Source organism: Melozone crissalis, unplaced genomic scaffold (assembly GCF_028551555.1).
Source record: "Melozone crissalis strain CALT ecotype California unplaced genomic scaffold, PUWL_Pcris_2 ptg000034l_1, whole genome shotgun sequence".
Classification (NCBI taxonomy): Eukaryota; Metazoa; Chordata; class Aves; order Passeriformes; family Passerellidae; genus Melozone; species Melozone crissalis.
This window is the reverse complement of record NW_026535812.1, coordinates 16,470,571-16,494,958: the sequence shown is the minus strand read 5'-3', so window position 1 is coordinate 16,494,958 and position 24,388 is coordinate 16,470,571. Positions and strand designations below refer to the sequence as shown.

Genomic DNA, 24,388 nt, shown 5'->3' with positions numbered 1-24,388 from the left:
TGGGGCTGGGATATACTGTGACTAACTCCAGCAGCTGTGGATGGGGAGAATTTTGCACCCTAAAGCAGCCTGGGAGGACTCAGCAGGAGGTTTTATAGGTGCACATGTCACACAGCTTCCTGGGGATCCCCAGAGTCTGTGCATCCCTTCCCGAGCTTCATCCCACAGTCATAGCCTTGTGGGGATCCCACATCCCACCCTTGGGGATCCCAAGGGTCACAGTCCCAGCTGCCTGCAGGGAGGAACCAGCACCCATGGATGTGTGGCCTGTCCCTGTGTGTTGCTAGGGATAAACCTGGGAGATGGCCATAAGTACCCTCAGCCTCTCCATAGAATATTTTTATATATATACATAATATATATATTAAAATTACATTTCTCTTTACAAAAACAATTCAACAAGGGGCCAGAGGATGGAGCCCATTGCCAAGGCCAGGGCACAAACATCCTGGAAAGTTTGTGGCACTAGGCAGGGTCCCTTTTGGGGTGTCTCCACCCTCAAGTGGGGGCTCAGTCCAGAGTCCTGCAGCAGGTTGTATGGGTGGAGGCGGTGGGACTGGCCCCATGGCGAGATGCCTGCTCTGGATCCAACACAGCTCGCCCTGTCCCCGCTGTCACCACCTGTAAGGAGAAGACAGGACATGAACTCAGGGGGGGTGATAGTGCCAGTCTGCCCAGAGCAGTGTGGCACAGAGAACTGCCCCCCCAAAAACATGGATGTCCCTACTTCTGGCGGGTGGCGCTGTAGGGACCGAGGAGGTGGGAGCTGGCCTGTGCCAGGTTCCAGTTGAACTTCTCCAGCACCTGCTGGCACTCACCACGGGACTTCAGCCCCAGGCAGAAGAGCTGCTCCACCTGCAAGGGGACAGGGCATGGCCAGAGGGGTGACAGGGGTGCCACCACTCTTGATGGAGCTGGGACAAGGGAACAGGGGTGTGCTGTACCTTCAGGTACTGGATAGCCCGTTGGACGTTCCAGCCATGGCTCTGAAGGGCTGCCTGGCATTCCTCGGTGGTCACACCATGCACCATGTCCTGCACCTGGGGGGGAGCTTGTGGTCACTGTCTGCTGCCACCCCTGGGCAGCAAGAAGCCTGTGACTGAAACAGGAGACCACTGGGGCTGCCCCCATCCCTGGTTCTGTCTTCAGGGAGTACTATCAGCCTGGAGCTGGGATCATGTTCATCTCTGGGATCTTAAATCTCCCCTGGGTCTAGGTGGGCCAGAATACACCCAGCCTAGAGAGACCAAGGGGACCATAGCAGCAGCCACCTTCCTCCTCCCCAGGGCCTTCAATTCCCATTTTGGCATTGCGGTGACATTTATGTCCCCCTGAACATCTGGAGCTTTCTTGTAGCCAATCCTCTGGGGTTGAACTTGTGGAAACTGAGGCACAGGGTGGGCAAAGCTCTTGCCCATGTAGGCTCACTTCTCATGGATGCTGGGGGATGACACTTACCAACCGGATCTTGTCAGCAGGACGGCAAACATCCGGCCCGTCGTACACGATCTTCTGGAGGCTGCAGGAGGCTTTCACCAGGCACTTGGGCCCAGGGTTGCTGTTGTTGGAGGAAAAGTTGCCCTTGCAGTCTGACAGTGGCTGCTGCACCATGGGACGGACGGTGGCTGTGGTGACCTGGCGGGACGCTGCCACCTCCTCAGGGCTTTTAGCCTCCTTGAAAAACTTCTCATACTTGTCCAGGTAGGCCGGGCGCTCGGGCAGCAGGTAGTAGTGGGTGCTGCTGACCTTCTGCCCATCCTTCACGATGGGCAGGATGCAGGGTCCCTTGGAGCAGTCCTTGCCCTGCGCCTGGATGACCTTGGGGGTGGTGTACTTAGGGTCGAGGGCGAAGCTCTGTGTGGTGGGCATGGGCTTCCCCGGTGAGGTGGAGAGGCAGGAGCAGAGGGCAGCACGCTGCTGGGGGGAGCCCACCTGCAGAGCCATGGGGCTGGGTGTCCGGGAGGTGGGCCGGGACAGCGGGTCCCGCGGGGGGATCTGGGGCGGCCGGTCCTCCTCGCCCCCCGAAGCTGGGGAGAGGTCCCCTGACCAGCGCCCAGGCTCATTGCGGCGAAGGGGCCGGGGCGGGATTGGGACGCGGGGAGGGATCTGGGGCTTGTCGTCAGCTGGTGCAGCCGGTCCCAGAGGGACGTTGAGCCTCTTCATGCACTCCTGCTGCAGCTCCTCGAAGAGCTCGGTGGTCTGTGTCATGCTGGGCTGCTTGGTCTCCTTGGGGGGCAGGAAAAGGTTGTCCTCCAGTGCCGGTCCCCGCTCACCCTCATCCACAAAGCCATAGTTGGTCTTTCCCCGCCGGCTCGGGGGGCTGGTGATGGAGCAGACCTCAATATCGTCCTCATCCTGTGCCACATCATCATAGGCAGGCGGTGGGGGCAAGGGCCGGGCGTCCCAGTCCACCACCGGCGTGGGGTGCAGAGGCCGAGGCAGAGCCCGCGTGGGGCTCTGTGGGGGGGTCTTGTCCAGCAAAGAGAAGGCCTCCATGGCCAGCTCGGCTAATGATAGGGCTGTCAGCTCTCCCACTGGAGAGGGGCTACCCTGGGGAACTTCCTCCCCAAAGTCAATGAGAGTCACCTCGCTGCTTGCTGTCCCCTCGCTTGCCAGCCGTCTGGGTTGCCGCTCGCCCACCTTGGTGCCCGGGACTCGTGCTGATGGTTTGACTGGTCGCAGACCCTTCCCTGTGCCTGGCTTCTTCAGGCAGAGCTTCCGGAGACCCCCTGGCAGACCCTCCTCCTCCTCACTAACTGGGTCGTAGCAAGGCTCTAGAAGGGGGCAAAGAGAGATGGTGAGGGTCCCAGCACCCATCCCTAGGGTGCGAGAAGGGGCATCTACATCTCCAAGCCCCCAAACCACCCCTTAATTTCAGCCCTCTTTGCTCCCAAGCCATATTAGGGCACCTGCCCCAGACCACCCAGGTAAGAGAGAAAAGAAAGGGGGCATTAAGAAGGGAAAGCAGCACTCAAAGAAGCCCAACTTACTGGTGAGCAGGACGGTAGGCTGAGGTGGGCGCGGAGGAGGTTGCCCTGCAGAAGACAGAACCCAAGAGAAGGGGAAGCATAGGGTGAACACAGAAGCGGCAGCCAGGGTGCTTGTTAATGGGGTGCATGCTTTGTTGTGTCCCCCTTCACTGGTGGGGCATGGGGAGGATGCTGGTGGGAAGCCCCCCCAAGGAAAAGCTGTAGGTTTAGGATTGGGGCATACGCACAGCATCTGCGTTCCCTCCCCGTGGCAGCTCCACTGAGACCCCTCATGCTGGGGAGCCCAGCTGTGGGAGGCCAGGAGAGGACAAGGGACTCGGACAAAGGGCAGCAGGGCAGAGTCCAGCCAGGCAGAGCCACCAGCTGCCCATGCTGCTGGCAGTGGTGTATGGCCAGGTGGCAACACGCCCCATCACCCCAGCTCCCCCTGCTCTGCAAAAAGCAAGTGCCAGCACAGAGACAGAAAGGAGAGGGTCCAGCGCATCACCCTGGCAGCAGGGAACAGGGATGGAGGCTTCGCGCAGCTGATGGGCAGGAGGAAGGAGAAAGCTACTCACTTTTAGCCCTCCCTGGAAGCTGTGTAGGTCTGGCAGCAGTTTGGTCCACACCTAAAATATCAGGAGGGTCCAAGGGATTTCCCAGGTACAGCCTGTGGGGAGAGAGGAGAGTGCCTGGGAGTCAGCAGGGGCCATGTGGGACCCCTCGCTCACCAGGCTTGTGCCTTGGGACACCCCACAGCTCCTCCACCACACAACCATACCTGGCAAGTACCTGTGAGTGCTGGGGCAACGCACCCCAGAGGCTTCCAGCGCTACAGCACAGAGCCTGGTACCATCCCAGTGCCACCCCAGTGCCATCCCACCTATCTCCGGCTCCACGTGCATCCGCGGCTGCCTGCGCTGTGCCCAGGGGGCTGCAAGCAGGGCACTGCGCGCAGGGTACCTGTGCAGTGTGCCCAGGACACCCCTGCAGCCCCGGGGCGATGCTGTGCCCCAGGCAGGATGCCCAGGTCCCGCGCCGGTGGGTGCTGGGAGGCCCGGGCGAGCCGTCGCAAGCCAGGGAGCCGGCGGGAGCCGGCGCAGCCCCAAGGCTTGGGCGTGTGCCGAGCTCGGTGCGTTCTCTCTCGCAGCCCGGGCAGCACGTACCCAGCGCCCGTGCCCACGCAGTGGGGCGCGGGGAGGCCTGCCGGGGCACGAGCCCGATCCGCGCGCACGGCGCCGCGGCTCGGCCCTCCCGGGGCCGCCGGGACAGCCCGTGACACGGGGAGCTGCCGAGGGTCAGGCTGGGGCTGAGGGAACCGGCAGAGCTGTCCCAGGCCTGGGATAACAAACAGCAGTCGGGATATCCCAGGGGATGGACTGAGCCTAGCGCAGGAGCTGGTCCTACCCACCGGGAGCTCTCCAGTTTTTGAAATCCTATCCTGTCCCCCACCACAGTGACCTCCCACATCCCTCCAGCCCAGTGCTGGGAGAGACCCCCACATGCTCCTTGCCAAGGTGCTCCCGCTCGCTGTCGCACAACCAGTCCCACCTGGCAGAGAGCACGCGGAACACTGGAGCACAAGCACCCAGCCCCCCTTCCCCACATCACAGTCCAGCCAGGTGTTTTCTGATAGAGCAGGGTGGAGAAAAAAATCATCTCAGTGGATTTTTTTCATGTTTTGCTTTTCAAAAAGAATCATGCTGTTAGAAGCGTGGGGACAGGCTGCAAGCCACGCACATTTAGCAGCCCTGGGACACCCCAAAAGTGTTTCGGGATAATGTGGCCACCTCTGGGGTGGTGCTTACTGATGTCTCCCTGCCCCAGGACAGCCACAAAAGTCTTCCCCCCTAGGACAGCCACAAGCACAGCAGCCCCCCACGTCCCCTAAACCCATTAGTAGGAAGAGGCAAGGAAGTTAGTCCAGCTGCAGGGACCCTACCCAGAGGCACCATTCCCAACACAGCAGGGGCAGAAAGAGATGCTTCACGGGCAAAAGGGGGGCAGTAGCCAAGCCGCGTCTTGCTCCCGAGCCCAGTGGGCAGCGGGGAAGGGAGGGAGCAGGCAGAGGATGCAGAGAAGACAAAAAGTTTCTTACTCATCAATTTTATCGGGAAACCCCCAGCAGTGCTGCGGGTTGGTGTCTCCATGGCCTGTGTGGATGAAGCTGTTTTTAAGTGGCTGGCTGATGTCGTGGGCTGACAGCCCTGCCACCGAGGTCACCGTGTTTCGGGGAAATTGGCCCACTTTTAGGGTCCGTTTATTCTGACCCCGCCACCAGTAATTCTCGGCCCTAAGGAATAAAAAGGACCTCGTTACTGATGAGGGGATGGGAGGTTGACACGCGCCTGCCCCAGTGATGGGGAGGAGGGAAGATGACTTGTCCAAGTGCATGAAGGCATGAGGAGACACAAGGGGGAAGGGACTCTGGGTGCCCAGGATCCCAACCCTACACGGCAGTACGCTTTGGCTCCCACCCCACGTGGACCCCGCACCACCAGGTGCAGGGAATGCAAGTAGTGGGGAACAAAGCTCCATGCTTGTGTCCCAAAAGATCTGCCCCTTCCTCCTCCTTGCTGCCTCAAGGTACACAAGAGCCTTGGGGCAATGCCTGCACCAAGCTCTTTGTCACCAATCCTTGTGTGCCCCACATACTAAAGGATAGCACATGGAACACGCTTGGCATCCGATGGGGGGCCCATATGGGGGACTGTGGGGTCCCATATAAGGGACTATAGGGTCTTCCTCTCCCCCACATGGAGAGGGGAGCCCACAGCTCTCCATTCCTACTTTATCAATGAGCCTTGTGCAGGCTCGTGCAGGCAGGGGGAGATGGGCAAAAGGCAGGCTTAGGCTGTCAGTCTTCCTGGAGCCACCTGAGTGGCCCAGGCCACCCTGGGGTACTGGTCCCCAGTGTGTCCCCAAGAAGTTGTCCAGGACACAGCCACTTCTGGGGAGAATGAGGTGGTCTTCTAACCCAGAGGGACTGGTGGGGGGAACAGGGATGGGGCAGGGAAAGGCATCCCAAGTGGTGCACCCCACCCAGCACCATGCCAAATAAAATGTGGGGGTGCTCCGACCCTAAGCTACCCCCCCTGCCTGTCACGGTCCTCCACTCCCCATGGGCAGGGTGTGTGCCGCGGGCAGGGGGCAGTGGCAGTGTGGGTGCCAGCCTGGTGAGGCTGGCACGGGCCCCACAGTTTCCTGGAGTCACCTGTGAGTCACCCTCGGCCACCAGCTCAGCCCTTTTCCTGTTTACCTTCCCGCTGCCGCCAGCCAGCCGCCTTACTCAGCGTGGGGACCCCTCAGCAGAGCTCCGGCAGAGCCCAGCCGGTACCGGGCATCCTCCCTCGCCGCGGCAGGCTGGGGGAGCCGGGGGAACAGCTCCCCTCCCTGGGAGCTCCCCTCCCCCCGCCCTCCCTGCGCCCCTCGCTGCCACATCCCGACCAAAGGATGCTGCAGCCGGGCCATCCCTCCGCTCGCCCCGCTCCCAGCCTCGGTCCCACCGACCCCGAGCTCGGACCCCCGGCACAAACCCGCTCCGGTGCTGCCCTGGCTCCTCTCCCCGCGACAGCCCCCTCCCACGAGCGGCTGGGTCCCCGGGGGGCTTTCAGGGAGGTCCCTGCCCCTGCCCACACACACGTACGCACAGCCGGCGCCCGCCGAACGACAGGCAGGGGCTTGAAAAGCGGTGGGGGGTGTTTACGGTGCCCCGGGCGGCTTCGGCAGGGCCGGATGCAGCCCCCGGCAGGAGGCCGCCCCCCTTCCCCCCGCCAGCTCTGCCCGAGCATCCCCACAAGCAGCGCGGTGGGAGTGCCTGCTGCTGGGGAAACTGAGGCACGGAGAGGGGGCTCCCCTCCGGGAGTACCGGCAGTCGCTGGGGCTTCTGCGAGCCCTCGGCTGCTGAACCCACCGCGTGTGCCCTGAGTCCGCACCCCCAAAACCTACCCACCGGGGTCACCAAGGACCGGCGTCCCTCGGGGAAACTGAGGCAAGGGTAGCTGCGCCCCGGCTTTACTCCACTCCCGGCAATTCCCGCCCGACGGGGAACCTCCGGCCCCTCTTCCCGCTCTACCCTTCCCTGCGCGGCTCACCTGGGGCCGGCGGCGGGGCGGGGGGCGCGGAGCCGCAGCCCGGCCGCGATGCGGCGGCAGGGACGATGTAGGCGCTCTGGCACGGCCGCACCGCCCTCCGCCGCTCCTTCCCTCCCTCCGCCGACGCTGCTTCCCCTCCCCTTCCCTCCCTTCAATTAAACCGCCAGACCCTGGGCAGGAGTCATCCCCGCGGCGGCGGACCGGGAGCAGCCGGTCCCTGCAGACACACAAACCAGGCCTGATTCACTCCGGGTTGTGACTAAAGCGCGGGGAGCCGGCCCGGGGCGGGGGACAGGGAGGGACGGGGACAGAGCCCTCCTCCTCCTCCCCTCGGGGTTGGGAGTGCGAGCGCACAGAACTCCTCTGGGAGGTCCCCACTCTCGCCCAGCTGGAAGGTGACAGGCACATCCTGGGATGAGGATGCAGGGACAAAAGGGCCCCCCACTCCAGTCCCAGGTCCCTGGGGCGGTGGAGGGTTGGCTGTCCCCTGGCATGGTCAGCAGGGACCAAGGAGCCCACAGCAGGTTCTGCCAACATGTAGCAAGCCCCACGGTGCCTCTCCCAGCCCGATGACAGTAGCAGTGTCCGGGTGCTGGCGGCACGGTCCCCATCACTATCAGCAGGGAGGGGCCCTGGGGTGTGCAGTTTCCCTGGGCAAACCCACGGGCACCGTGGGCTGAGTCAGCAGGGGTGGTGTGGGCAGGACTGTGGGCATTGTGGGCAGGGCTGTGCCCCTCACACCGGGGTGGCCCCACCATGCCGTGCTGCCTGGGGAACCACAAACATACCAGCTCTGCCCACCCGTGGGGTACACGGCCAGGGGTGCCAAGGACAGAGCCCATCCCTTCCCCTCCCTGCTTTCCACAGCTCTGCCAGTGGTCACAGTGTCCCCATTCCCTATCCCGATGCAGGCTGGCAGGCAGTGCATCCCCCTCTCCAACAGCTGCCACCCTCCCATGCAGTACCTGCCCTCAATGACCGTGATGATGTCGTTCATCTGGATGTGCAGCTTGTCTGGTTCCTCAAAGTCCTGCAGCGCTCTCATGTCTGTGGGCTGAGCCTGGGGGAGAAGTGGGTGACAATAGGGGATGCAGCCCCTCATATCCATCCTCTTCTGAGGCCAGGCCCAGCCCCAAGGAGGGCAGGGAGGCCCCAAAAATAGACCAGAGACAGCATCACTACTAGCCCCTCCTCAGCTGTCACATCCCTGGGGTGTGTGATGGCAAGGCAGAAACCAGGAGCTTCCTGCTGTGACCATGTCACCACCCTCCACCTCCCAGCCTGCAGGGCTGCCTGGCCTGAGCTCCCCATGTCACCTCCCACCTTGGCAATACTTTTAGCTCTATCCAGGGTCGAGCAGAGCTGGCAGCATAGGGTGTTGGGGCTCCTGTCCCCCTCTCTGCTCACCCACCTCCACCAAGAAGTCTCGCAAGGCCACGAAGGTGGGTCGGTCCTCGGGTTTGTGTGCCCAGCACTGCAACATGACGTTGTAGATGTCCTGGGGACAGTCCTCAGGCCGTGGCAGCCGCTCACCCTCCTTGTCTATCTTGTGCAGGATCTGTGGGACAGGGTGTGCTGTCAGGGTGTCCCAGATCCCCCTCAGCCACCAGCAGGGTGAGGTGAGGGGCCAGGTCCCTGCTGTACACCTACCTGGCTGCCATTGAGGCCAATCCAAGGCTCCTGGCCATAGGTGAACATCTCCCAGAGGGTCACTCCGAACATCCAGGTGTCACTGGCGTGGGAGAAGGTGCGTGTCTTCAGGCTCTCAGGAGCACACCTACAGGGGGAAGGACATGAGCATCAGAAGGCCATGGGTGCTGCCCCTCCAGGTCTCCCCTTTCCCAAGGCTCACCAGGCAAAGGGGACCTTGCGGTGCTCCTGCATCACGTAGTGATCGTCATTTTTGGGCAGTGCCCGCATCAGACCGAAGTCCCCGATCTTGACGAGCTCATTGGAAGCCAGCAGGATATTGCGGGCAGCGAGGTCGCGATGGATGAAGCGCTTGGACTCCAGGTAGGCCATGCCCTTGGCCACCTGGATGGCATACTGGCACAGGGTGGAGATGAGGAAATGGCCCTGGTTCTTCCGCAGCCGGTCCAGCAGGGAGCCCAGTGGGGCCAGCTCTGTCACCTGGGCCATGGGATGAGGACAGCAAGCGGGTAAGTCCAAGGCCACCCTGGCTGGGCTGGTTTCCAGCCTTCTTATGCCCCACTGGCGATGCCAGCAGAGGGCTTGGGGTACAGACCCAGCCTGGCTTGGCTCATGCAATCATGTAGGACCTCCTCCCCATAGGGGTGTCACTGGGGTGGGCCCCATTCCCCCCCACTCACCATCTTCATGGGGTGGGAGAGCACCACGCCATAGAGGCGGATGAGGTTCTTGTGGTCCAGGGAGTGCATGGCATTCACCTCCCGGATGAAGTCATCCAGTGCCTCCGGCTGGCTCAGCACATCTGTCTTGAGGCACTTCACTGCCACATTCAGCTATGGCCAAAGCAGGGATGAGTTCTGAAGTGTCTTCCCCTGTGCATGGTCCCACTGCCTGGCTTCCCACCCCCCAGAGCAGCCCCTCACCGTCTTGCCAGCAGGTGTGCACCACTCGCCACGACGTACGACCCCAAAGGAGCCATCACCCAGCTTCTCAAAGATTGAGAGGTCCCGCTCCCGCACGAGGCAGGTCAGGGAGTGCTGGCCCCCAGCTTCGGGGGGTGGTGGTGTGGGAGGCTTGCGGAAGGTGCTCTGGGGCTGGGGCGGCAGCTCCGACTCTGGGCGCTTCCCACTGAACACCTGTGGGACACGGAGGAGGGTGAAACGTGGGCATGGAAACACCCTAAGCCCTTGGGTCTGTAAGTGAGAAGTTCTGGCACAACTCCTTGCCTCAGCTGTACACACTGGAACCTAGTGATGACCCATAACTGGATTCATAACCCAGAGAAGGCTGGTTGTGGGAGAGGCCTCTGTTCCTCCTGCTGCCCGCACACTGAGCTGTGATTCTCGTGGAGGGAAGAGCTTGTTTCTCTTGCAGCAGTTCTGCAGCAGTTCCCCAGCAGCCACAGCAAACCAGGCCGGTAGCCAGAGAGCCCTGGGCACTCCTTGGCCAGGCTGAGGCCACACAATGTGCCTGGGCACAAAGCCAAGGGAAACCTCCAGCTTGGGCTGAGCCTGGTGACACATCCCTGCAGCGATGTGGGCTTTGCAATGCGTGCTTGCTACCACCAGAAGGGATGGGCCCTCCTTCCATCTCCCTCAGCTGGGATGGATGATGTACCCCATGAACAGGGTCCCTCCCAGTCTTGAGGCAGGGTGCGTGGGGGCTGGGCCCAGCATGTGTCTGGGGTGGGAGGTGGCATTTCTGCTATTTGTTCTTTAATAGAAGTAGCCTTCTATTAAAAGCCCATCCTCATCATGTCCCAGCACAGACAAATCACGCAGGGGAGAGGCCATGGCCCAGTGCCCAGCTGGCAAACTGGGCTCTGCCAAACTCTGCTTCTGGGTGCCAGGTGCCATAGGGTGCCAGCAGTACCAGCTTTGGGTGGGATGGTATCAGGGCATATGTGAGCATCCCAAGGTCCCCTGTCACAGTGTGCCCCAGCCTGCAGGTACAAGGCTTTGCTGCCTCGCTGTCCTGGGCACCACTGCTGCCCACAGAACTCTCTGGAGCAAGGCTCTCTGGCTCACTCACTGCAAACAAGTTTCCTGACAAAGAGGCAAATAACACAAGAGGAATGAATTTTCCAAGTGCTGGGGTAGCAGGGCTGTCCTTTGATGGGAAGTGACCCAGGAGCCTGAGGGGGATTGGGAGGCACACTGGCAGGGTCACATCACAGGTAAGGGCATGGATGGCAGCAGCTTCTGCCCATTTCCCTGTCAGCCTCCAGGGATGTGGGGGAGCCAGGCACCCTGAATGGGTACAGGGAGGGATCCAGATCTTCCTGTCTGCCTCAGTTTCTCTGCCACACCTGTCCCTCTCCCATCCCTACCTTGCTCATCCAGGATTTCCGCTTGCACATGGCTTTCCTCCGCTTCACTGCCTCCCACAGCCGCCGCTGGCCTGCAGGACACAGGGACTGTCACAGGCCAGTTGGGGTAGGGGTCCCCTCCAGCCCCACATGCTCCTGTGGGCTTCCCAAAAAATGCTGCACATGCAGCCAAGGGTAAGGGGAGAGGTTTGGGAGTGATGTACACACCGGGGCGTCCCATGCCAATCTTCTCCAGATCCTCATTTTTGACGTACTCAAAGTGGGAGAGGCGTGTGACGTTGAGCTCGTCTCGGATGCGCAGGAAGTACTGCTGCAGCTGCAGCTCGGTGAGCAGCTCCAGCAGCCAGTCCGTGCCCTCCTCCGCCTGCATGCTACAGCTCAGCCTCTGCTGGGACACAACAGCGGGTTAGGGGCACCCTGCTCCGCTCCCCTCTGCCCTATCCCCACTGGGGAGTCACCCAGAGGAGCTCAGGACCAAGGCTGGGGTGCTGCTGTGAGGGATATGAGTGGAGTAATCTCTTGAGCCTGTCACCACCTCTCTGGGGGAGGCCAGCACAGGCACCCCAATCAGCAGGACCCCCAGAGATATGAAGGACACCCCAGTCTGCCCTGTCCTGCCCACAGAAATACCAGCCCACCCCTCCATTCCAGCACAGGCTATCCCTTGGTCAGGAGTGCCAAGGACACAGGAGGAGGCAGAATCTCAGGAACAGATGTGCTGCCCAATTCTCTCTGCTCAGCTGGAAGGGCTGAGCAGGGCGGTGACAGCTGTCCCCAGCAGGGACAGCCACCCTGGCCCCCATGGCATGCCGGCACACTTGGCTGAGCTGTAGTACAGACTCACAGTGGGTCTCCTCTGCTATGGGTGGTGGTGGCACCTCACTGGGCAGACACAGGGAGGGGGCAGACAGGAACATCTGGCCTCTGGAGGATCCTGTTGCTCCACTGCTGAGGTACAGGACACCCCAGTGCTGCTGGCATCAGCCCCCAGCTGTGCCAGGACACAGAGAGGAAGGGCTGGAGCCCCATCCTCCCCTCCCGACTCCCCATCCCTCCCTGTTGTCCTGGCTCTTCCCCACTTTAACTACCACCGTTCTGCAACGAGACACGGCTCTGCCTCCTCCTGCTGAGAGCGGGAGGGAGGCTGGGACTCGCCATCGCAGCTCCACAGCGCGGCAGCCCCCTCCATCCTCTCCTCTGCCCTAGGAGAGGACATGGCCCCTGGCGTCTTCACCCGCTGTGCTCGGCTCCCTCGGCCGCGTCAGCGCAATTACAACCCTCGGCACCGGGCTAAAAATACGGCGGGCGCGGCGAGCAGCTGGGCACGGGGGCGCATGGGGGCATGCAGGGCCACACGGGGCCAAGGGAGCTGCGGCTGCCCTGCCCGCGGGGGACGGGGACGGAGCCGGGTGTGTCCAGCGCGGGGTCCGCACGGGGCGAGGGTCGGCACTTACTCGGTAAAGGCGGAAGCGGGTGAGGAAGGGGAAGGATCGGTGCAAAGCCTGGAAGCGTCGCATCCTGCCTGGCTGCCAGCCCCTGGCACCGCTGATGTCCCTTCCCCGGAGCCGGCGTCCCACGGCGGAGCCCGCTCACTGCAGCCGGGGCACCCGCGGTCCCTTCATGTGCGCTGCAGAGATGTCCCCTGGGCTCGACCGCCCACAGACCCCCCCAGGAGCGGGCAGGGGGTTCGGGCTGTCCGTCGGCCGGACGCGGGCTGTGGCTCTGCCCCTCCTTCCATCCGGCTCCCGATCCTCTGGCCGGCCGGCCCTCCCCTTCCCCAACGCAACGGGGCCGGGGCGGGGGGTGGCGGCGGCAGGGCTGGGGGTCACTCCCCTGGCTGGAGCCGCTTCCTGGGGACCCCTCGCTGGCAGCGGGGTTCGGTCCCGGCCGTCTGCCCGCAGCGCTGCCCAGGAGGGTTATTTTCAGCCGGGCTGGGACGCGCGCCCAAGGGGCCGGGCTCCCATCAATGTCCCGCTTTCTCCCTTGTTCGGCGGTTGCCGGCAGCTGGGAGCCCGGACCCCCGCTCCCATTGCCATGGAAACTCGCCCCGGCCTTGGGAAACGCTCCCAGGCCTCAGTTTCCCCCATAGGAAGCAAGGGAGGGAGGGAGACAGAAGAGACATCCGGCTCTCTGCTCCCCAACCGAGGCCACAGGCATGATGCCAGGGCGATGGGCACTGCGGGGGGAGTTTCTGGCTCGGCAAACATATCCGCTGCCCAGCTGCCAGCCCCCACGGGGCTCTGCCGTGGGGCGCCACCAGCACCCCGGGGCTCGCTCCCCTTCCCTGGTGGGGCTGGCATCCAACCCCAGCGGTGCTGTCCGCCCCGGGCTCCCGAGGGAGAACAGCTGGCCACGCCGGCAGCCGCAGCGTGAGAGAGGAAGGACCCACAGCAACCTCTTGCCACAGCCCCCGCCTGCCTGGCCCCCCAAACCGCGGCCACTGCTGCTCCACAGGGGCAGCTGAGAGGGAATTAAGTGCATCCCCAGAAGGAGTCTCCACTGGGGCTTCCACTGCTACTGGGATCCCAGCTGGCACCCAGCAGCAGAAGCACCGGGCACAACAAGCCCATTGACTAGGGACAACTGGGCACAGTGCCCTCGGCACCAACCTCTGCCACGCGCCAGCTTCCCCCGTCCCAGCTCGGGGGACACCGGGGGTGGGGGGGTGTCCTGCCTTGACAGAGCATCATCCTCATCACGTAGAAATGGCACCCACCGGGACTGGCACCGAGTGCACTGCCTCCTGCACCCCCAAATCCCAGGTGAGGCTGCCCAGTTCAGTGCTCACATCGGGAGTACAGGTTCCCAAAAGCGAAAGGGGAACCCAGCTTTGCCCACCATGCCAGAGGAAGTTCCGTGCCTCAACTTCCCCCTCTGCGATAGACCCGCACGTACAGAGAGTGATCCTGCAACCTCCACTCTGAGCGGGGCAAGGCATCCTGCCAGCAAACTCCCACCCGGAGCTGAGGAAGTCACAAATCCCCTAGCCCGCCGCACAGGTACTGCTCGGCCCTCGGTGCCCTGCACGCCCCTGCCACGCACACCCATCCCTGCAGCGCCAGGGATGCACCCACCCTACGTGCGCCCAGGCTCATGCACGGTGCAGGACCACAGAGGAGCAATCCCCCCGCGTGCCTCCCGCCACCTGCACAACCGCAGCCGCCCCCCACGCACGTCCCCTCCGCGCAGCCCCGGCCGCCGCCCTGCCCGGCCGCACGTGCGCAAACACCGCGGCACCGCCGCCGGCACCGGCCCGCTCCCGCCTCCGCCCGCCGCGCACCTGGCGCCGCCGGCCCCCTGCGCGCCCACGGTGCCCACCCCCGATGTGGCGCGTTTGTCGCCTCCGTGCTCGCCGGGCAGCGCACACACCCGTGCTCGCTGGCACGTGGGGGGTCAGTCCTCCTCCATCACACCTATCCCAAATGACACCACAACACCTGTCCTACACCTCAAGCCCCTGCACCTACACATTCCCCACATCCATGCAACGCCTGACATCCCCCAGGGACGCTCCATTGCGGGGATGGCAGCCTGCAGGGCCACCGTCTGGTTGCAGCGCTGCAGCTGGGGGATGGCATCCTGTGCTGGGCACCGTGCTCCCCCCTCCACGAGCTGTGCCAGGCTTAGCTGAGCCTCACTGCCTCACACCATTCCCCCATGCCTCAGTTTCCCCAGCAAGAAGCAGCAGGCAGCCCCCCCTCTCGTGGGTCAGGATGCCAGCACAGCCGAGCAAGGGGGGGATGTCATGCTGCCCCGGATGCTGCGGGGGGTACAGCACATTGCAGAGGGGAGATGCCATGCAGAGACCCTCTGTTAGCTGCCAACCAATGCCCATCCTGGGGCCATCAAGCTCAGCCAGGTGTCCCCGCTGCTCCCCTCTACCGATACCCCCACTGACCCGCCGGCACGGCATGCCCGGGGCGGTGTCCTGCCGGGAGGGCGGCGTGGGGCGCCTGCTGCCCAGCCGCAGGGCCCGCTGCCCAGTGCTGTCCGAGAAGCTGTGGGGCAGGGGCCCGTGCACTTCCTCCTCCTCCTCGGCGCTGCTCAAGCGCTGGTAGTCGCATCTCTCGCCCATGGCTGAGGCGGCGGCTGCGGCGCAGCGGCGAGTGGGGGGCTCTGCGGAGACGCCCGCGTCTGCTTGGGGGCGGCGAGGGCTGGAGCCGGGTTTGGGATCACATGGCAGAAAGTTGCTGCAGTTCCGGAAAACAGCGAGAGGGTGAAGGTGACCGCGACAGCAATGGTGGGGGTTGGGGGGGTGGAGGATGGATGGAGGGATGCAGACGAAAAGGGAAAAGGGAGGCAGCCCCTGGAGCGCTTGCCCTCAGCCCAATCCCAGCCTGACACCACTGTGCTCCTCCCGGCGCAGCAGCCCAACCGCCCACCTTCTGTCCCTGCTCCGGCTCCTGAGTGCAGAGGTGGTGGCATCGCCGCCCGCGCCGCGCTCGCAGCCCCCTTCTCCCCGCACCCCGGCACGGTGCACCAGGCAGGCAGGCGGAGGAGGAGGATGAGGGGGGACCATCGTCAAGCAGCCGGGGCTCTACAGCAGGCAGGATGGGTAGGGAAGCACCTGCAGAGGGACGGGGGGGCTCTGGCGCCGGCAGTATCCCCAGCATCCCGCCCGCTTCCCTGCGCAGGCAGAGGGGGATGGGATGCACCGGGAAGATGGCTGCTCCGCAGCGACCGGCAGCGCTGGCGCAGGCACGGCAGGGCTGGCACGGCAGCCAGGCCCCGGGGGTGCCGCTGGGATGGGGGGCCGAAGGCCACGCCAGGATCGATCCCCTCCCCCCACCCCCTCGGCGGGGGCTGGGGGTCTCCTGGACCTCTGCCAGGCGCTGCCGCAGCTGGCACAGCCACCCTGGATGTGGGGAACCCTCCCACCTGCACATGGGGGCCGGCCTGTACCCGAACCCCCACACCTGCAAATGGGGGCCGGCCTGTACCCGAACCCCCCACACCTGCACATGGGGGCCGGCCTGTACCCGAACCCCCCACACCTGCACATGGGGGCCGGCCTGTACCCCAGCGCTGCCCAGCCACAGTCCCTCACACAGTCCCGGACCACAGCGACAAGCAGGTTGAAATCGGGGTGGGGGGGGGGGTGGGCCTGCAGCCCCCTCAAAGTCCCCTGTGACCTGCCTGTCCTTTGGGGCACAGCAGAGGCCCCAGGGACCAGTTTGCTCCTCATGCCAACGCCACAGTGAATGATGCCCCAAGGATCTGACCCCCAGGATCCATCACTGTTCCCCCACAGAGCCCTGACAACCCGGCGCAGCCAAAGCAGTGACACCAGGCTGTCACCGTACCAAGGCAGGGGGCAAGAGCGTGTCCTGCCCCCCTTCCCCTCTCTCCGCTCCGGAAAAACAAACACCCGCAACCCCGGGGAGATCTGCCCCGGCTGAGGGGCCGGGCGGGAGCAGCCCCTTGGCGGCTCCTCCTGCCATACCACGGAGGTGAGCTCAGCCGCGGAGCCGAGGCGGGCCGGGCCTGCGGCGTGGGAGCAGCGAGCCGCCCCCGCGCACGGCCCGCCGGCGTCACCGCGCTGGCACGCCGCGGCACGGTGACTGATGCACGTGCTATGCCACCTTCCCTCCCGGGACAGCCGCCCTGTGCCACCCCAAAACCCTCACCAGCCTGCCCCGGGAGCGCGATGCTGTGCGGGATGAGCAGGGACAGCCCCTGTCCCCACAGCCTTGGGCATGGATTTGGGTCACACCCCCTCCACTCGTCGGCGTCCTGGCTTGCCCAGGCTTAACTGACACCAAAATGATTAGGTACCGTACAAGGGGACAAACGGCATTGTGCCCGGCTTGACTCACGTCCCTGTAATTCCCACCCTCAGGGGGGTCCCACCACAATGATAACCACTGGATAGGCAGCACTGTCTTCTACGCTCCAGGGTGTGACAGCAATACTGAACACAAGGTGTCCCTCCCCTCTGTGGGGACACTGGCGTTCCTCAGCCCTACGGGACACCACACTTGGCCCGACATCCCTGTGACCAGTACCACAGCCTCCCCTATGCCCACTACCCCATACTGAGGGTCCCAGAAAGTGGTGGGTCCCCAAAACAAGCTCCCAGAGGCGGACAGGTTCCCCCACTCACCTCCATCACATCACCCCGCTCACTGTCACAGCCCGCCTGCCACCTTCCTGCCGCCTTCCTGGCAGCTGTGTCGCCTGGAAGTGATCTCACTGACTGCGGCGGCAGCAGGGCAGCCGCACCGTCACCCCGGGCTGGCTTGTTCAGCCCTGGCAGGGCCCCGAGGGCGGCCCCAAATTGTGGTGACACACTCCCCAGCCCGGCTGCCACGGCGCAGGTGTGCACGCACACACACACACACACACACACACACACATCCACGCGTACAAACACAGCCCGCTCCCACCACAGGCAGGGCTGCCGCCGGCATCCTGCCCACCTGAGGGATGCTGCTGCCACCCAGCTCCCCGGGGACCGCCCCCAGCCCCTCACCGCACCGTGCCACCCCACGTACCCCCATATCAGCGGGTGCTTTACCTCCCTCGGTGCAGGCACCTGATGCTGCTTGGTTGGCTGGATGGAGCAAGCAGGAGGTCTCGGGGGGCCAGCACGGAGGGCTGGTGACCCCTGTGGCAGGGGGGGCCGGGGAGGCCGAGGTGCCAGGTTCCTCCTCGCTGCCATCTCTGGGCTCCCAGAGCCTGGCCCCATGGCCTGACCCTGTCCCCCAGCACAGAGCATCCCCTGCTTGCTCTGAGCCCCTGCCTGCAGCAGTGGATGTGTGGGAAGGAAAGACACAGGCACGTGGGGGGGGGCCCCAGCCCGGCACAGCCCCAATCCCCTCCCTAAGCCTCTTTCCTCTGCTAAATCCGCTCTGCAGGTCGAGCTGGGGCGGGCTTAGCTTCCCTTGCACCTCCCAGCTCGCCGGCATGGGCAGCAATTGCTGACCCCATAACTGATCCTCACCTCAGCCCCAGCTCTCCCACCAAGGCAGGGTCACAGTGCAGTGTTTTGGGGGACAAACACGCAAAGCAACAGTCCCTGGCACCCTCATTGCTGGGGAGATGAAGAGGCAGCAGGCTTGGCACCACTGAGCCCTGGTGTCACTCACTGCAGGGACACTGTCACCCTGCCCTGATGCAAGGCTGGTTTGTGCCTGCCAGCCCCCCACACTGATCTCACCTGGGCCACAGGACAGCACAGGAGGATCCCTTAGCAGTGCCAGCCGGTGTCACAGAGAACTGGGCAGTGTGAGAGGCAGCAAAACGTCAGGGCTCAGGTGACACCGGTCACAGGATCCCCCTGGGGCAAAGTGGGAGAACTCAGAATGGGCATCCCTGCCTGGAACCCCCATCAGTCCACCCCAGGCACTCCAGACTTCCTGGAGGTTAAGGTATGGGAAGTGTCTCTGCATCCAGAGTCGTGACCCGCTCTGCCAAGGCAGTTGGAAGAGCCTTTGCGGACCTGCCCCCCCAGGAGAGCTTTGCCCCAGTCCTGCCAGGGAAGGGGGGCACCAGGATGCACCCTGAGCCCTGGTGCAACCTGCTCCTCCACCCGGGGGTGCTGCCAGCAGTACCCCCATCTCCACCCCAGCACAGGATGTGTCCTTGGGCCCGGCTGCAGCTGGCACAAAACAAGTTTGTCAGGTCTCAGGCCAGATTGGCACAAAACCACATCCACACTGCAGCATCTTCCCTTCGGGCTGAGAGCAGGCGAGCTGGGACCCCTAGAGCTGGAAGAGGGGAATGAAGGCTCAGTCCCTGCAGTTCCCCAGCACCAGAGCAGCACAGCTTCCTAGCCAGAGCATTCAGTATTTGCCAGTCATTAGCACTAACTGACAGCACCCTAATTAGCCAGGCTGCAGTGGGAGCAGTGGCTCTCCCCCAGGGCTGCTCAGCAAAGGGATGGAACAAGACTTTCTCCTAAGTCTTCCTATCCTGGCACGGTCTGTGTATGAAGCAGAGCCTCCTCCTGTCCCCCAAAAGCCATACCAGTGGGCAGTGCCCCCTAGGATGCTTTGCCCCTGACAGCTATCATCCCTCATGGACACAACTGAAGTCAAAACCCAGGTGGCTCCATGGGCAGGATGGGACTTCTCAGGGGGAAACTGAGGCATGGTGTAAAGTCTAGCCTGCAGTTGGTTAGGACAGGGCTCGGCTACAAACTCACAGTAGTTCATGGTCTTGTAGGGGCTGCTCCTCTGCTTATGAGGAGCCCCCTTGCCCTGGGGAGGCTGAGTCACAGTGGGACAGCAGGCTGGCAGCTGCCTGAGGAGGAGGAAAGCATTGCTAGCCCCCCAGCCATACCCACCACACCCCATTCTGCTCTAACAAATACCTGGCTGAGGAGGCTCCAGGGGCTGGTAACAGGTTGCACAGCTCCCACCCTGCACCCCCAGGCCTCGGCGCGCCCGGCGGGGGATGCGGAAGCTGCTTCAACCCCCCACTCCCTGCGGCACCTGCGGGCTCAGGGCTGGCAGCGGGAGCAGGGCTGCAGCTGAGCCTGGGCGTGCAGCACCCAGGGTCTGTCCTAGGCCCTCTCCCTAAAGAGGTGCCTGGTAGCACAGACCTGCTCAAAGACACTTCACGAGGCAGGTCCTGTTTTTAGGAGACTTTTGCAAAGCCCATAGCCCAGAAATTTTGTAGAAAGCTTCTCCCTGAGCCAGCTCAATGGACGGCTGAGTAAGAAGGGGGAATGCACAACCTCCAGAGCCCACAGCACCTGGCAGAGGGACATCCTTTGCAAGGTGTTGAGTCAGTGCCAGAGCCCAGCAGCACTGGGACACCCCGGTGTACCCAGTGGCCCCAGGGAGCTGAGGGTGTGGGGAAGTGCCAGCGCCAGGCTCTGCCCCAGCCTGTCCTGCCCAGATAGCCCAGCCCCAGCACTGCTGCCAGAGACACTGTCCCTGCCCGGGCTCCTATGGCCACTCCAAACCTCCTTCCCAGCTGCTGCTCAGAGTGGGCAAGGGGTCTAATCATACTGTGAGAAGCTGAGCAGGATTTGCCCGGCATGGTGGGATCTTTGTCCGGACTGTCAGCACCACCTTACCAAGTTTAACTTAAAACTTTTATTTACAAAAGCAAAACAACAAAGACCAAAGTACCAAGCACTCCTGAACTGTTCAGAGAAAAATTGCCACAATACGGATGGACACAGCCACGATGCTGCATGCTGGGCCAGAGGTCAGAGGCTCCCGGCACCTCACTGCTGCCCGGGGTTTCGGCCGCAGTACAACAGCCCGAGGCGCGGGGCTGGCCCCGGAGGACAAGGATCCTCTGTTCAGTGCCACAGCTCCCACGAGCCCAGGGAGGAGGAAGAGCAAAGCTGCCTTTTCTCCAGGAAAATAAAAAAAAACTTCCCCCAGCTTCCGCTGTGGTTTAGGAGAGTTCAAGGGCACCAGGCACCCACTCACAGCAGACCCTGCTGCCTGCTCTGCCCTGGCAGCTGGAGCAGGAGCTCGGGCCTGCTGCCGGCCGGGACTGAGCAGTCCCGCAGTGCTTGGGCACGAGGGCAGCACAGCAGCTCGCAGTGCTGCGGGGCACGGTGCCAACACACCGGCACACTCAGCCGTCAACCGGGCAGCAGCACAGTGCCAAGCCCTGAACCCCCCTGCTCCTCGCGGCACCCCAACCACGGGGTCGCGCCTCGTTCCTTACCTGTGCGCTCACCGCCACTGCCACCGCATCCTGCGCCGAGTCTGCAGCGTCACCGGAGGGCGAGGACGGGCACGGCGGCACTCCAGACAGCCGGCATGCCAGGCGAGACGAGCCCGCACACCTGCCGGGGCGGGGTGCGACGATCGACGCCGGGGACGTCCGGGACGCGGCTGGGATCAGCCCCGGGGCAGCGGGCACCGGGCACGGGCTGCGGCCTCACACCCGGGCGGACCTCCTGCGGCTCAGGCGGTGCGCCGGGGTCCGGCTGCCGGGGTTGCCGCCGGGGTGCTCCTGCTCCCCCGGGTAGAGCTCGCCCTCCTCCTGCACTCCGCCCCGGGCCTCTCCCTCCTCCTGCCGGCCCCGCCGCACCCACCAGCGGGCGCGGGCCGGGGGGCTCGCCGTGTCCCGCCGCCCCCCGCCGCGCTCCTGCTGCGCCCGCCGGGCCAGGCCCTGCTCCTGCCGGACCTTGGGGCCGTGCTCCTGCACGCCCCGCACCGCGCCCCGCGCCCGCCGCGCCCCGGGGCTGCCGCCCGCCGCCGCCTCCTCCGCGCCCCGCGCCCGCCGCCGCGCCCGCGCCGCCCCCCGCTCCCGGGGCCGCCGCGGCTCCGCGCCCGGCTTGGGGCTGCCGAGGGCGGTGACGGGCCCGGGCCGCTCGCCCCACTCCTGCAGGCTCGTCCGCTCGCCCAGCGGCACCCAGTGCCACCGGCCCGGCCCCCCGCCGCCCCTCGGCTCCCTGCCGCCGGCCACCAGCTCCTGGCCGCGGGGCAGCGCCCCCAGCCCCGCCTCCTGCACGCCGCGAGTGAAGCCGCCCTGCTCCTGCACCCCCGGGGCCACCCCGCCGCCCTCCGGCACCGCCGGGCTCAACCCGCCGCCCTCCGGCACCCCCGGCGCCCCGCTCGCCCCCTGCCCCCGGATGGTGCACGCGGTGCGGGCCCCACCCCGGCCCCGCACGCTGGGGAAGCCCCCCCGCGCCGCGCCCCTGGAGCTCCGGCTCCGCCACCCCTTCCTCCCCTCCTGCCCCCCCGCCTCCTCCTGCCGCCGCCGCCGGGAGCCCGGACGGCCCCCGACCCGCCCCCGGCCCTGCTCTTAAAGGCGCCGCCCCGCCGCTTTACGTAACGGCGGGGGTGAGGACGGACAGACGGACAGATGAATGGATGGGCACGGGGATGGACGCGCGGACAGACAGACTCACCGCGGGGCAGCGCCAGGCCCCGGGACCGATCCGCTGCACCGGGGAGGCGGGCTGCCCTGCGCTGCCAAAGTCCCTGCTCCCAGGTGAGTTGGAAGGGGCTGCTCCCCGTTCCCTCTGCCCCGGCGGGGCTGGCGCTGCCCGGCCGCAGGAGCCTTTCCGGACACTTTGCAGAGTTACCGCAGGGAGAGAGCTCTGCCAGGCGCGGGCAGCAGCTGCGGGAAACGACGTCCTTCCAACAAGTAAATCATCCCCGGGGGAAGAGGAGGGACCAGAGCTACGCCGGGACAGCCCATAAAGCGCGAGCTGGGATCCTGGAGAAGCTGCCGCTCACCCAAATAGCGGGACTTCTAGAGATGCGGTGCTTGTAAAGCAGAAGGTGAGACCCGCATGAGGGATGGGGGAAGACAGCAGAGAGAAACTGAACTTATTTAAATGCAGAGCCCCAAACCCATGCAGTCTCACCTGAGCAGGCCTCTGGGGCTGAGAAGGCTGCTCCTGCCCTCCCAGAGCTGCCCTGGACTCTAAGCAGTATCCACACTTGTGTATCTGCCTTGGCACACAGGACCTCCAGGATGATGAAGGGCAGGAACAAGGCAGAAGCAAGTGCTGGCTTCTGGGACACAGCCACCCACAGGCTCCTCCAGCCACCTTCTCAACAGCAGAGACCTGCAAGGCCATAGCCAGGGGAAACCTGACATTTCATCCTCCTCCCATCATTCACCCATACAGCACAGGCTTTTCAGAGTCAATGCTGTGATGGAGAGGCAGGAGGTAGGACATAAAAGGAGGGGGAAGGTCTGGGGGTTTGCATACAGTTGTGCTCCACCTCATTGCAGTTGTCTGTGGTAAGGCAGGACTCAGCTGAGCAGCACCGTGAAGTTCAGATTTGCTACTGCACATCAACCAAGTGATACTGGAGCTGCTGCACATCAGCCCTGATGGAACAGGACAACAGCCTCCCTGCAGCTGCCCAAGGTCACCCATGGCCACAATGCCACAACAGCACCATGGCTTTGCAAGAAGTCACAAGAGAAGGTGAGTGTTCAAGCTTCAACATCTTTATTAAAGCAGAGAGCAGGTAATCCAGAACCCCACAAGAGAAACTGAGTGTTCAAGCTTCAAAAACACTTTATTCAAGCAAACAGCAGGTAAATCCAGAAACAGTTTAGCACCCCACAGCAGTCAGATGCCAGCAGTGAGCAAGGCATCCCAACATCCCAGTAGTCACGGCTGTGCTGCCTAGCCAGGAGACAAGCTTTGTCTTCTGTCTCTCTCTGCTGGCTACAAAGCACAAGATTAAGTTTGACATCAAGATGCATGCAAACACCACAGTGAGGACTCCCAGACAGCAGCTCTTAGATGCCATCCAGAGAAATGTCACTAGAAACTAGAATGTCAGAGAAAACATTAACACAGACAGGGCTGTAGGAAGTTAGAGAGTTAAGAGAAGTTAAGGAAGAACAAGTTGCACAAGCCTGGGCATCAGGTTTCTAGAGACCGATGAAAATCCAGCCCTCCAAGCTGGTGAGCACTGAGCTCAGTAACTAGGCTGGGGGCCAGTCCCTGCCCTTTCCTTGCAGAGCTCCAGCTGAACAGTGTTCCTTCCCTCAAGGACTACTGCTGGGCCTCAGGTCACTCGCTCAGGTTAGGTTTAAATGCCAGATCAAACGGCAGAGTTTAGGTTAAAACTAAGCTGTGGGTTAGATTTAAATGCCAAATCAAACTGCAAAGAACAACCAACAGCCCCTGGGAACAGGCAGTGCAGTTTAGCAGATGTGTTAGCAGGTGTCACACATCAGCAGTGCTCAGCTTCAGGTCACATAGCAGAGTGGCACCATTAGAGAGCTGACACTGATTTTCCTCCCTCCATTCAACACCCAAGGGGGCAAGACTGGAATTTCCAGCCAGAACTGGAGAGTGAGCAGCCCATGCCCACACATCAGCACCCTCCCAGTGCGACAGCAGGCCAGCCTCTCTAAGTGCTACATGTACCCATCCAGAGCAGTGACCAGAGCCCTCCAGACAGCTATGAGCCCCAAGCCCTGCATTCACCTTTAATTCCTCAGGTCTTTGTAACTAATTCGAAGGAAATTTACAACACCACAGAGCACACAGTCTAACTTGACTAGTTTCCACTAAACACTCAAGCACCACTCTTGTGACTGAAGGCAGGAAGCCAATTCAAGACAGCACAGCTATTTGAAACGGTTCAGCCTATGGAGGAGGAAGTGTCTAAGGATGTACATAACAGACTGAAGATTGTATCTGCATCACCACAGGAGAGTGAAAAAATAGGACTGCAGGAAATTAATCCATGTTAGATACTAACCATCAAGCTTCGCAGATGACATTGCGTGATAAGCATAGAACAATTATGGGAAACACTGTCCCCGATAATTAAGTACACCCATAGTGCAACATATGGAGGTCACTGCCTCCGATATAACACTGTGGTAGGCAAAAACTACCTTGTTCTTTACACATTATGGGAGACACTGCCCCCGATAATGTCAGTTAGGTT

At 63.2% G+C, this 24,388-nt stretch overlaps 1 protein-coding gene across 6 annotated transcripts; it reads right to left on the bottom strand.

Annotated features, from left to right (window-relative positions):
- Positions 1-189: 189 nt before the first annotated feature.
- TNK2 (tyrosine kinase non receptor 2) lies at positions 190-20,944 on the bottom strand. Of its 6 annotated transcripts, XM_054282436.1 has the most exons (17): positions 15,425-15,643; positions 14,941-15,232; positions 11,250-11,427; positions 11,043-11,113; positions 9,637-9,849; positions 9,394-9,546; positions 8,916-9,193; positions 8,714-8,840; positions 8,475-8,621; positions 8,029-8,123; positions 5,068-5,262; positions 3,548-3,639; positions 2,991-3,035; positions 1,459-2,774; positions 945-1,040; positions 728-855; positions 529-621 (listed from the first exon to the last, which is right to left on the bottom strand). In XM_054282436.1, exons 1-17 carry the CDS (start codon positions 15,559-15,561, stop codon positions 615-617), a joined length of 3,570 nt encoding a protein of 1,189 aa, XP_054138411.1. In that variant the 5' UTR covers positions 15,562-15,643; the 3' UTR covers positions 529-614. The 6 variants fall into 6 exon arrangements, with proteins under 6 accessions (XP_054138412.1, XP_054138411.1, XP_054138416.1 ...); XM_054282441.1 differs by lacking the exons at positions 14,941-15,232; positions 15,425-15,643 and adding an exon at positions 20,676-20,944; XM_054282439.1 differs by lacking the exon at positions 14,941-15,232 and having other exon boundaries at positions 15,425-15,693.
- Positions 20,945-24,388: the final 3,444 nt, after the last annotated feature.

What these genes read in the sequence shown, in the direction of transcription:
- TNK2 (XM_054282436.1), bottom strand. Translation starts at nt 15,561, where the DNA reads ATGGTCCCCCCTCATCCTCCTCCTCCGCCTGCCTGCCTGGTGCACCGT. An exon ending in CGCAAGGTCCCCTTTGCCTG is followed by an intron (nt 8,841 to 8,915) that starts GTGAGCCTTGGG and finishes TTCCCCCTGTAG; the next exon opens with GTGTGCTCCTGAGAGCCTGA. An exon ending in ATCACGGTCATTGAGGGCAG is followed by an intron (nt 5,263 to 8,028) that starts GTACTGCATGGG and finishes TTTATTCCTTAG; the next exon opens with GGCCGAGAATTACTGGTGGC.